Source organism: Carya illinoinensis, chromosome 16, assembly GCF_018687715.1.
Source record: "Carya illinoinensis cultivar Pawnee chromosome 16, C.illinoinensisPawnee_v1, whole genome shotgun sequence".
In the NCBI taxonomy this organism is placed as follows: Eukaryota; Viridiplantae; Streptophyta; class Magnoliopsida; order Fagales; family Juglandaceae; genus Carya; species Carya illinoinensis.
In genome coordinates this window covers 23,977,206-23,989,632 of record NC_056767.1, presented here as the reverse complement: position 1 = coordinate 23,989,632, position 12,427 = coordinate 23,977,206, and the positions used below count along the sequence as shown (strand labels likewise).

Below are 12,427 nucleotides of genomic sequence, written 5' to 3'. Positions count from 1 at the left end.
AATTCACAAGAGGATTCTGTCTGGGAATTACCAAATGTACTTGAAATCTAACTGTTCCCAAATGGAAAGACACTAGGCCGAGATCCAATGTTTCTTTGTGCGTGACTACACGACCCAATCATAGCACCCAGAAAGGTCCCTCTGCTGTCCCTGCTTTATAGCCCGGTTTTGGGGGGCTCGGAAAAGTCGCCCCCTTTTAGGGCACGCTGCCGTAAGCCTGTGATCGCACGCGCCGGAGAGCGACTGGGCCTTCTTGATGTTACCAACAAACGTGGACAGAGTGGCCCACATATTTATGGTTCACACATGTTTTATTCTTAGCCGTAGGATGTTCTCTTGTCTTTTAACAAAAAGAATCGTGGGATTCACTGTTTCGCTACCTGATCTAACGGTTCAGAAAATTCTCTTGGGTGGGGTCCACAGGAATAAACTGCTAGTGGGTGGTTGGGCTTCTATAAACAGTAAATATATAAGACGTCCTTGGCCTTAATACGGATTATAGTTCTAAAATCTTATGGGTTTTGAACTTTCAACCTCGCTGACTTTTCTCTCTCTTTGGATGCATAAAAAATCCAATTTCAGACTCTTCCAATGTCTCTGTCTGTCATATTTTTCACCGTTCAGGCTTCTGTAACTGACGCAAAAGTATACCTCCTTTTGGGAGAGTTCTGTTTTTGACCACACACAGACCTTGTTTTATATGGGACTCATTGCTTTCATAACCATTGAATAGTTAAGTTTTTGGCTTTACATTGGAACTTGAAGTTTGGGACTTTGTTGAATTGGGTGATTTGCGTTGCCCAGATGGGTAGGAGACGAAGGAAAGCTTTCGGCTTTGATGAAGCTGCGGATTTTCTGCACCATATTTTAGCAGAGAAGCCTCTGCTTCCATTCTTGATTCCTTTGATATTGTTTGCCTGGGCTATTGAGAGATGGGTTTTCTCTTTCTCGAATTGGGTTCCACTCACCGTTGCTGTCTGGGCTACCATACAGGTTCGATCCTTCGTTTTTGTTCTTTATATTTCTTTTTTCTAAAAGAGCTTTTCTTTGTTTTTGTTTTGTTCAGTTTTAATGTATTTTGCCTTTTAAGCTGCTTTTTTTGTTCTTTTCTTTTGTGTGTGTGTGTGTGTGTGTGTGTGTTGGGAAGGAGGAGGAGAGAGAGCCGGTAGGAGAGAGAGGGGGGGGGGGGGGGGCGTGGATTTATGGATGGTGGTTTAGTGGGAGCTTTCATGTCTACCAGTTAGTTTCTAGCTGTTGTCAATTTAGCCTTCTCGTTTCAATTCTCTTCTATTTGGCTCTTTTCAATACAAACATATACTATCATACATAAACTTTGAAGTTCACTAGTCGGGGGGGAAACACCATTTCTCTAGAAAGTTGTTGCTCAACCAGGGTTAGCATCTCATTGAAATAACTGCAGCACATTATGACTTATTGTAGAAAGCAGCGTTATCTCATGTTATTGGATCTTATGGTTCAGTTGTATTAATAGTGCTGTTGGATTGGTTATCTTTTTCTTCATCTTTAACGATTGCTATATTTCAGTGCATTATCAACTTTCTCTTCTCTAAAGTAATCAACTCTGATAAACTCTCTGGTCTAGAATTCCTGTGATGCTCCACTCACTAAGTCCCATAATTGAGTGACATAAGTAGGATAGAGGTGAATGATTATGATAAAGGTGCATCGAATGTAAGTCTCACGCTGGTTTCTTATATTCCTATTTGTAACATTGACTAGTTTTTTGTAATATAAGCTCATATGTGGCTTGAGATTTCCTTGGGTTATTACAAATGGATCAGATTTGACCTAGTAAGTCGATGTGGCATTGGGCATTCAGTGCTAAGTGAGTCCTTGTGCTGACGTCAGGAATTGAGTGCGGGAGATTGTGATGCCCACTCATTTCCACAATGGGTGGAAAAAGTTTGATAAATATGAATGAGCATGATTTTCTTTTATAAGTAAAAATTTTATCAATAGAAGAATAGGCAAAGCCTGAGTACACTGGATGAATAGAGAGACCTAGTTAAGAGGAGGAAGCGATAGAAACAAGTAAGTTATGAAAGTTAAGTCCATTGAATAAAGCTGTAGCTATTGTCCAAAGGAATAATATCTTGAAAAAGAAACTTCAAAGATCCTCCAGTGCTGCTTCTTGTCTTTGAAGTTCTGGTCATCACTTTCCCATCAAATGCACCACATGAGACAAATAGGGACCATCTTACAAATAGATGCAAATTGCTGAATGCAATCAAGAAGTGAATGAGTATGATAAATGTAGATTGAGTGTAAAGTCTCATATTAGTTCTTTATTAGGCTGAACCGTATTTTATTATGATTCCAAAGAGTTTCAATGTGCACCAAGTGTCAAGTCTCACATAATAAGCTTGGATGTGGCTTAAGCTTTCCTTATGTGGTTGTCTCTCCCTTATAAGTAAGGGCTGAAAAAAAATGATGTAATGAATTCGAGCTTATATGATTGTTTGAGTCATGTTGACCTATAAAAAAACTATCCCCTTTGAGCTTGTAGATGTCGGTGAGAGCAATTCTAGTATGCATGTTGATCTTCTTTTGTAGATCGTATCTTCAATGAATGGTAACAAGCAACCATATTAAGAAAAATACTTGTTTACTAGTTTCATTTAAAAGATATGTTAGAACACCATATACGGAACTTATAGGCAGTAGGATTTGAAACCTTAGTGCAGGAGCAATTTATAGCTGCACTATTTGCTACCTTAAAATAGCTTTCTAGTTTATGCTGAGATATTTATGTTGGGATATTGAAGGTAGGCTTTGAAGTTTGAATCACTTTTCTGCCATTTAGAAAACTATTTGTTACTAAAATTATTATTGCAGTTGTAAATTTTCCATCCTGTAAGTATCACCCCATCTTAAATTCCTTTTTGTGGTTAGTTCATTTTCCTCTGATTTTACTGCAAGTTAACTGCACATTAATTTTCTGCTTAACAGAACTTATGTTTTCGTGCAAGTTTTCATCATTTTAATTGTTACCCATATCATGATTAATAAGCTCCAGGTTTTAGGGATATCAGCAACATGCACATGGTGATAACATGAATATCACTTTCATTTCTGCAGTATGGGAGTTATCAACGAAGAATACTTGTTGAAGACTTGAATGAAAAATGGAAGCGTGTTCTATGGAATACCTCAGTACTTTCACTCATCTTTGATTCGATTTTGCTTTTCTGAACTTTGAGTCTTATGAGATTTAAGAAGTTAATTTCTATCCATATGCATTTATGTAGCCTATAACACCACTGGAGCACTGTGAATGGTTCAATAAGCTGTTGATGGAAGTATGGCCTAATTACATTAACCCAAAGCTCTCGATAAGGTTCTCTTCCATTATTGAGGTGAGGTTCTGTACTTCATTATGTTTGAGATCTACTTTTGTTCATGCAACACATACAGAAGATAAAAACAACACATATTGTTTGTATGCATTGTTTTTATCATTGTTTAATTAATACCTCTGCAACTCTTTTAGCATACTTCTCAGAGTTGGTACTGGGTTCATACTAGCATGAACATAATTTTGAAAGTGCTCCTTTCCATAATATTTTGAGGACTGCTAACAGATGTATAGTGTCTTTTGTAGTTTCTAGAGTAGGTATAGTGCGTTTGTATCATGGTGGTATCTTCAAATCAACCTTTTATTTTGGATCACATAAGTTGAATCCATGAGCCCTATTGGTGGGGCCTACAAGGGTATCATATAAAATTCAAAAGAAAAAGATTCCAGGAAGTGATGCAAGATTAGCTGATTCGTATGACTGTATAAGCACTCCATTACTGACTAATTCACAGGAGATAAAAGATAGTGATACTCTCTTTTCATCTAACATCATAAAATCCTTGTAATTGAAATACTGCAATCTCATGTTGGAAGAAATTGTGTTCACACTTGTTACCATAAGTGCTTTGAGAAGATGTCTACTCTTTGATTGGTATATGTGGATACATTTATGTATTTGAATGACAGAGTTTTATCCATCTTTTTTAAATATGTGCAGAAACGTTTAAAGCAACTAAAATCAAGGCTTATCGTAAGTTATCTACTCTTTTATTTCATTCAATAATTTGTATCCATGGACTGATGATAACTGTATACTACATTTGTACTGAAAGAAAGCTAGCTGTGGTGTAGGAAAAAATTGAATTGCTGGAGTGTTCACTGGGTTCAAGCCCACCAAGCTTGGGTCTTTATGGGATTCGTTGGTCAATTTCAGGAGATCGGGTTGGTTTCTGACTTTTCTTTTGAACTTTTTGTGTGTCCCCATTAATGGTCTATCAGATGCATTACTTCATGCTATTTACTTGCTTTTATTGTTAGAAATTTATCCTGAGTTGGAACAATTATATACCGGTATTGATTAACTTCCACGTTTGCTGACTCGGGATTTACCATTATGTCATCATTATAGAAACCTGCATTTTGGCCATTTTTAAGGTGTATGTTGGATTTTCAAATGAACGGAGAATTTCCCCAATTATTTGTCAGATACTCAGCCAGTATTGTGTGGGTGGGTGGGTGTGGTGCGTGTGTGCATGTTATCCAAAGAAAACTTCATAATATTTGTCGAATAGTTTTTCAGTATTGATAGGAGTCAACACGGTTCCAAGTGGAGTTTAGGACACAATGCCTTGTTAGCTCTGAAATAACTACAACTTTTTAACAATTTCTACCAATAGAAAGTACAGAGTAAGTAAATTGTCAATTGCCTCCTTAGAAAGTATGATCTGAGTTATCCATACGAATAGTTGCTTCAATAGATTTTTTAGGATGTGCTATTAACTTTTTGACTTATGTTGGTCCTGTCACTGAGTATTATCCTTCACAACAGCTTCAGTCTTAAAGATGTTGGCAAATATGTCTCTGTGTGTGTGTGTGTGTGTGTGTGTGTGTGTAGATTAAGAAGAAGTGTTCAAATAATATGCCATAAAGGGAAAATAAGGTGTAGGAATCAGGTTATAACTTATAACCAAAGTACAAAAGGACTTGCTTTAATGGAACTTAAGATACGATCATTTTGCACTAGAAAAAAGGTAGAAAAAAAAAATTGATAAGTTTGAAAAAGGGTAAAAATAAACCTTTGTAGTTGGCTGGGGTGCTAAAATTGTAGTATTCAGGTGAAAATAGTCTGATTTTGTGGCCTCAAAGAAATAATGACCTTGTTATACACAAGACTCTGGCTTTGGTTATGACATAAAAATGATAGGGACACCAGAACCAGCAGACTGCCCAATCAAGTGATTTACATGACAATAATTTAAAATTTTTCAGCATATGCATACTTACAGCTTGTGTGGTTTATTTTTACTACTGTTTTTTCTATTCACTAAAATGGTTTATCTTCTGTCAGACAAGCAGTCAAATTTTGTTAGAAAATTCCTGCAATCTTCACAAAGTATCTTTATGTTGACAGAGAATTATGCGATTGGGTTTTGACTGGGACACAACTGATATGAGTATCTTGTTGCTTGCTAAGATTGCCAAGCCATTTATGGGGACTGCACGGATTGTTATAAATAGTCTTCATATCAAGGGTGATGTAAGTACAGTTGCTCTTTTTCTCTAATGTTTTGAAAATGATGGCTCAAATCATGTATTATGACACTAAAAGAAACTGGATGGTAGATATGATTTTATAAGCTTCATAGTGTGTGCATCTTGGTCAAAAGGAGTTCCAAGGATGTTTTTGGAAGGAACCTTTGAGGCATCTACCACAAACCACGAGATGCCCATTGAGGGAAGAATTAGAGATTAATGCAAGTCAACTTATGAAGTTATTATGTTTAGCCCATGCACTGATCACAGAATGAATATTTTCAATTATAAATAAAGTTGGAGTTTTTTTCCCCATTTTGTTCCACTTCTTAAGGTTTTAATGATGAAACATGCATCAAGTTTCCTGTATTCTAAAGTTGAGAGTAGGTTCCATCTTACACAAATCCTGGGAAAACATTGATGGGCCATAGCGTTTATGCATATTAGTTCTAGTTTGGTCTCTTTTTAATGGTAAATTGGTGGTTCGTGCTCTTACAAAGAATGATTTGCCCTCATTTTATAGTTGATAGTATTATCTTTCCTAAAGTGTGTCTGACAGTTTCTGATGGCACTGATTGTTTTGTATTATTCTGAAAGCAGTTTCAGTGCTTTTAGTTGTTATTCATTCACTGGGTTACATTTTACAGCTTCTGCTGACACCAGTTCTGGATGGGAAGGAAGTTTTGTATTCATTTGTTTCAATTCCTGAAGTGAGAATTGGAGTTGCCTTTGGAAGTGGTGGGAGCCAATCACTACCTGCAACAGAATTGCCAGGCGTTTCTTCTTGGCTGGTGGGTTTCTTAACTGATCATATTCAAGCACAAAAATAATTGATATAGACTGAATTGCGTTATGTAGAGCCGGCTTCAGTTCATCTTGATTTGGTATCTGCCTCTTTGAATAGTTTGTTGAGTTGTTCTACTACAGATTATATATTAATATGGTTCTTTTTTTTTTTTTTCCAAAGAAATCGTTCTGGAAGATCCAGTTAATGTTTGGGACCTGATTACTGAAAATTTCTGAATCTAATTTAGAAATTTTCACGGTGGAGATTGCTTACTACTTTTCATGAAACCAGTTTTCTGGAAATTATGCTGGTTGTAAGATGTATAGTTATCTCATTTGTTCTATGATATTGGTACTTTTAATGTTGTAATGATACATTCCTCACCTGAAATTGGTGAATGTTCTTTTTTCAGACTTGCTTTCGACTAGCAAACTTAGTGTCTGATGATATTTTAGAAAATCTTCCTGGCTGCAGTGAGTCATTTAGCTACACTTTTTACAAAACTTAGTAGTGTATTCTAAATAATATTTTCTTTTCATGCAGGTTAAGATTCTCACTGACACCTTAGTTAAGACGATGGTTGAACCTCGTCGGCGTTGTTATTCTTTGCCAGCTGTAGACCTAAGGAAAAAGGCAGTTGGTGGTGTTATACATGTGACAGTTCTTTCAGCAAACAAACTTTCTAGGAGTAGCTTGAAAGGAAACTCATCAAGAAGACAGCAAAATGGTTCTGTAAATGGTAATTCCGAAGAGCAGATTGTTGTTAAAGATCTTCAGACATTTGTGGAAGTTGAACTTGAAGAGCTGACTAGGAGGACAGATGTGAGATCTGGCTCAGGTCCCACATGGAATTCAACATTCAATATGGTTTTACATGAACAGACAGGAACTATTAGATTCCATCTTTATGAGTGTACCCCAAGCAATGTGAAGTATGACTATCTAGCAAGCTGCGAAATTAAGGTACTATCTGCTAATGTTGCCTCAAACTATAAAGCCATTGGCCATTACTGTTCCTTGTATGAAATAGTTAATTTCTGCAGTTGAAATGCATTTTGACGTGCTTGAGTCAGCAGCCAAAAATCGAATCATGATATTTTGTAACACAATACATTTTTTCTTTAATCAGTAGTAGCATGCATCAACAAATGGCTAGCTTTGGTTGATAACCAATAATCACCGATAGTGCTTGCCCCAGTTATCTCATAAGCAATTATGATAACTTATTCAAATCACAAATTGAAGAAGGAAACAAACACATTTATCAACTGGTAGGCCATTGCTGTTGGCTATGTCAGTGTGTTGTGTGTCAGCTAAATCTGATATTGTTACTTCATCATGTGTTCTTTGCAAATCATTACTTCATTGTAGTGTCAACTAAGTTAATTTATTGTGTCCTATGAGCAGATAAAGTATGTAGCAGATGATTCTACAACATTTTGGGCAATTGGACCTGACTCCGGTGTGATAGCCAAGCACACTGAAGTTTGTGGGCAAGAAGTTGAAATGGTTATTCCATTTGAGGGGCTCAATTCAGGGGAGGTAAAATCTTAATTAGTTTCACAACAAGGAATTTCTTTACGTATATTATGATTGTTGTATCCTAGACTCCCATGTATTTTCTTCCTTCCTTCTACATCAGCAGCTTTGAAAACAAAATGGTTTCAAAATCATTGCCCAAACCGAGATATGAATACCCATTGAAATGGTTTTTGAATGAATTCATCTTATCCTCCTCTGTGCTTAATGAGATGAATTATATTTTGGTTGTTGATATTATTCAGTTTAAGATTACTTATCAAAAAACAAAAAATTATTCAGTTTAAGAAAAAACCATGGCTTCTACCTTTGGAAGACTGTAATATATTTCTTAATTTGTTAGATGAATCAGTAGGATTCTAATTGGCTTTCTTGTGATTAATACATGCAATAGCCGATGAATCTATTGGCTTTTAATCGATGTTTTATCACATTTTGGACCAGTTATAACACTTTTCCTGCAAACATATTTAATGTTTTTGACCTGCTATTTGGCCAATAATAAGTTTAATTAAACCTCGAAAATTGAACAGAGCAGCAAAACTCAATTTAACTGGTATTGTGCCTTGTATTTTCTCATTTTACTTCATATAATATTAAGATGGATGCTAATTAATTTCTGTAGCCTGCTTTAGTGAGGTATGTGTCTTTAACTTATGTGGTATTTTATTCTTTTTAGTCTTTTCTCCCTCATTTGAATAAACTTCGCAGTTGACGGTGAGGCTGGTGTTAAAAGAATGGCAATTCTCTGATGGTTCGCACACCTTGAACAGCTATCATCTTAGCTCACGTCAATCATTCTATGGGTCATCCACTTCTCTGTCAAGAACTGGGAGGAAAATTGGTATAACTGTTATGGAAGGAAAGGATCTTATTGCAAAAGACAAATCTGGAAAGTGTGACCCATATGTAAAATTACATTATGGAAAAGTAGGTTTGAATTTTTTTCAAAACATTATGTGATAGATTATCTAAGGCCTTAAATATATTTACAATTTGAGCATTGTTTATGGTGACATTATATATATGTGTTTGAACCTTCTTTTCAGGCCGTCCATAGAACAAGGACTGCTCATACTTCATTTCCTATCTGGAATCAGAAGTTTGAATTCGATGAGATAGGAGATGGTGAGTATCTTAAAGTTAAATGCTGCAATGAAGAAACCTTTGGAGATGACAACATTGGTTTTGCACGAGTGAATTTGGAAGGATTGGTGGAAGGGTCACTCAGAGACGTATGGGTCCCCCTTGAACAAGTGAATTCAGGAGAGCTAAGGCTTCAAATAGAAGCAGTCAGAGTTGATGACCATGAAGAATCAAGGGTATTTTTTCTAGTATGAAAAGATTAGTCTCTCCCATTAATTTAATATCAAAATATGGAAAAGAAAAAATTATTAAGGGCATGAAAAGTTTTAGGCTATCATAATTCTTCATATAGGCTTCAGTATGCGTATGGTCAGTGGCAGAGCCAAAAACTTTTGTTTATGGAAAGCCGTGGTTAATACTGAACAAATATATATATAACCCTTATGAGTTCAATCACATTAATCTATGACCTATGGGGTACTTTTGTATATGATGTGTAAAGATTACATATATATATATCACCACTTCTGCAATTTTAGGGCTATGAAATTTTTTTAGGTATTGTTCATAAGCATACTTATATTCATAAGGAGAATTTAGAATATTTCGAGGGATCCAAGTATTAATTTTTCTCAGGGTGACTTGCTAATATCATTAGATCACTAAGGGGATAAAAAAATTGCAGAAAATTTGGGGGTCTAAGGTTTCCAAGGTCTTATTGTGGCTCTGCCATTGGGTAGACCTGCATGTTCCGCTACTGGTCAGTATGTCTATGTATCTATATGTGACCTTTTGCATGTATGAACCAGGTGTTTCAATTGTAGGCCTGGCCTACCCAGCCTGCTCAATGTAAAGGGCAAGCATTGAATTTAAGTTTTCCGAGTTAGTTTGGTCAGAATTTCTTTGTATTAATCGAGCTTAACCTGCCAATTCTTTAACATGATGCAACCCCTAAAGTTTATTCAAGATTCGAAGTGTCTACTCTGATATGCTTCTGTCCTCTTCTTTTTATTGGTTGTATAAGTTCAGGGTTCAATTGGTTCTGGCAGTGGCTGGATTGAACTTGTTCTCATTGAAGGGAAAGACCTTGTTGCTGCTGATCTCAGAGGAACAAGTGATCCTTATGTGAGGGTACAATATGGAAACTTGAAAAAAAGAACAAAGGTTTGAGACAACCAACACTTCAAATTTATGATCCAGCTAGCTACTTTTTAGTTCAGATGTTTATTCACACCATTCGTGATCATATTTTTGAATTAGTATAGTGCGGTTATATGGAAAGAGAGTTTTATCTGTTTGTGATATATGAAATCAGAGGACATTCCTCTCTGCTGTACCTGTATTTTAGCATCTCACCACAAGCATGTGTTCTTAAACATTCTAGCTGGTCACCCCTTCTTCACTTTGTTAAACAAATGTTAGTATCATTTGTCCAGTGAAAAACTGAATTTGTTATTAGTTCTGTAATTTTATGTCCACCATCTATCCTACAAGTGTGTAGATTTGCACTTGCATGTAGTCTTTGGTGAGCTGACTCTCTCAATCCGTACTTGCTTTGCTATTTCTCACCTTACAGGTTATGTACAAAACTCTTAATCCCCGGTGGAATCAGACCTTAGAGTTCCCTGATGATGGCAGCCCCCTGGTTCTGCACGTTAAAGACCACAATGCTTTACTGCCTACTTCGAGTATAGGTGATTGTGTTGTAGAATATCAAAGATTGCCTCCAAATCAAATGTCTGACAAGTGGATACCCCTCCAAGGGGTGAAAAGGGGAGAGATTCACATTCAAATTACAAGAAAAGTTCCAGAGCTAGACAAGAAACGTAGTTTAGATTCTGAACCTTCCTTGACTAGAGCACATCAAATTTCTAGCCAGGTGATTGTGGTTTTGTTTCATTTTATTTGGTTCTTCCTTGGCCATTTGTTTTACTTTCTAGCATGCATTAATGATCAGATGAGCCTAGAGTTGAGTCACTTTGAACAAATGAAGTTTTGACTTGGTTTGAAATTCTCTTATAAAGCTTATCTGATAGAAATCAATCTACTTGATCTACTGAAGCTTCCTGGACTTGAGCCTTTACAATTTGTGCAACTTAAATCACACTTCACTGAGATTCATACTCGAGATTTTCTAAGTTGTCCTATGATATATCAAATTTCATTGTTCCAGTTTAAGTAATTTAATCTTGATAACCTATGTATTCTCTTCCCAAGTCCATGCTACTGTCTTAAGATGATTTTATTTCTAATCTATCCATCATCATACACCTGTCTCCGAATGTGAACCCATTATTACGAATTAAGAATATAGAATTTCAGTTCGACTCTTATCTCTCATATGTTCTTTAAATGTATCTGATCAGATGAGACAAGTAATGAACAAGTTTCAATCTCTTATTGAGGACGCCAATATTGAAGAACTGTCATCGGCATTGAGCGAGTTTGAAAGCCTCGAGGATATGCAAGAGGAGTACATGGTGCAGCTAGAGACTGAGCAAATGCTACTTATTAACAAGATAACAGAGCTTGGTCAAGAAGTTTTAAACTCATCTCCTTCCTTAAGCAGAAGATCTTCAGTTGCCTGAAGAGTTCCTACCTGTTTTTATATTGGTGATGATTTCTAGCCTTTGTGTTTAGTCTTACTTACACAAAAACCATCACAGAGAGATAAAGTGTATATGGTTCTATCCTACCACTAATAAGTCTCATGATTCATGACGTACCTTCAAGTCGTGTATATTGAATATGAATGATGTGATAATTTTATGGTATCGAGGGAAGAGATTTTATTTATTTTTTCTTGGGACGAGTAAATTATTTTATTCCACATTGTTAGCTTTTGAAACAATGAAACAAACTCTCAAAATCCTTACCCTCATGGTTGGTGAAAGCATAAAAGAATTCTCTGTTTTTTTTTAAGAGACCCCAATTTTATTGATACCTATTACACTCGCTTGTGGCGGAAGAATACCGTGGCATAAAATAATTCTCAATATTTATGTACATATTAGATAAAGATATTGCTTCCCTATCTCAAAATCCAAGGATGCAGTTGTACAAATTGCTCCAAAGCAATGCTATTCATTCTTTTATGTTAATGAGAGGTTCCACGTTTGTTCAAATGATGGATGGTTTTTATAAAGACATCACAGTCTAAGGAACAAAAAGGCAAGTAATTGAGAAATAGAGAAGAAACAGAAAACAAGAGAAAGCAAAACAAGAATAATATAACCACCCTCAAGACCATATAAAGACTAAAATACTCTTGGTATATGTACAAGTACTAGAGTATGGGACAAGTACTAGAGTACCCATACTCTATGTACGAAGGTCATGACTATAAGAAAAAAATATTCCTAATTTAGCATCATCCCTGATCCTGCAGACTTTTTTTTTTTTTTAATTGGTAAACAATTTATATTGATCAAAAGAGAGGCAAA

General features: G+C 35.9%; 1 protein-coding gene across 2 annotated transcripts; it reads left to right on the top strand.

The window, feature by feature from the left end:
• The first annotated feature begins 510 nt into the window (after positions 1 to 510).
• LOC122298551 (synaptotagmin-5-like) lies at positions 511 to 11,780 on the top strand. Of its 2 annotated transcripts, XM_043108357.1 has the most exons (14): positions 513 to 993; positions 3,100 to 3,174; positions 3,270 to 3,377; positions 4,038 to 4,070; positions 4,172 to 4,261; positions 5,451 to 5,576; positions 6,220 to 6,363; positions 6,903 to 7,322; positions 7,767 to 7,901; positions 8,610 to 8,828; positions 8,948 to 9,220; positions 10,014 to 10,148; positions 10,561 to 10,863; positions 11,351 to 11,780. In XM_043108357.1, the coding sequence occupies exons 1-14, from the start codon at positions 805 to 807 to the stop codon at positions 11,570 to 11,572; spliced, it is 2,472 nt and encodes an 823-aa protein (XP_042964291.1). In that variant the 5' UTR covers positions 513 to 804; the 3' UTR covers positions 11,573 to 11,780. The 2 variants fall into 2 exon arrangements, with proteins under 2 accessions (XP_042964292.1, XP_042964291.1); XM_043108358.1 differs by lacking the exon at positions 10,014 to 10,148 and having other exon boundaries at positions 511 to 993.
• The last annotated feature ends 647 nt before the right edge of the window (positions 11,781 to 12,427 follow it).

What these genes read in the sequence shown, in the direction of transcription:
- LOC122298551 (XM_043108357.1), top strand. Translation starts at nt 805, where the DNA reads ATGGGTAGGAGACGAAGGAAAGCTTTCGGCTTTGATGAAGCTGCGGAT. An exon ending in CAGGCGTTTCTTCTTGGCTG is followed by an intron (nt 6,364 to 6,902) that starts GTGGGTTTCTTA and finishes CTTTTCATGCAG; the next exon opens with GTTAAGATTCTCACTGACAC. An exon ending in TAAAATTACATTATGGAAAA is followed by an intron (nt 8,829 to 8,947) that starts GTAGGTTTGAAT and finishes CCTTCTTTTCAG; the next exon opens with GCCGTCCATAGAACAAGGAC.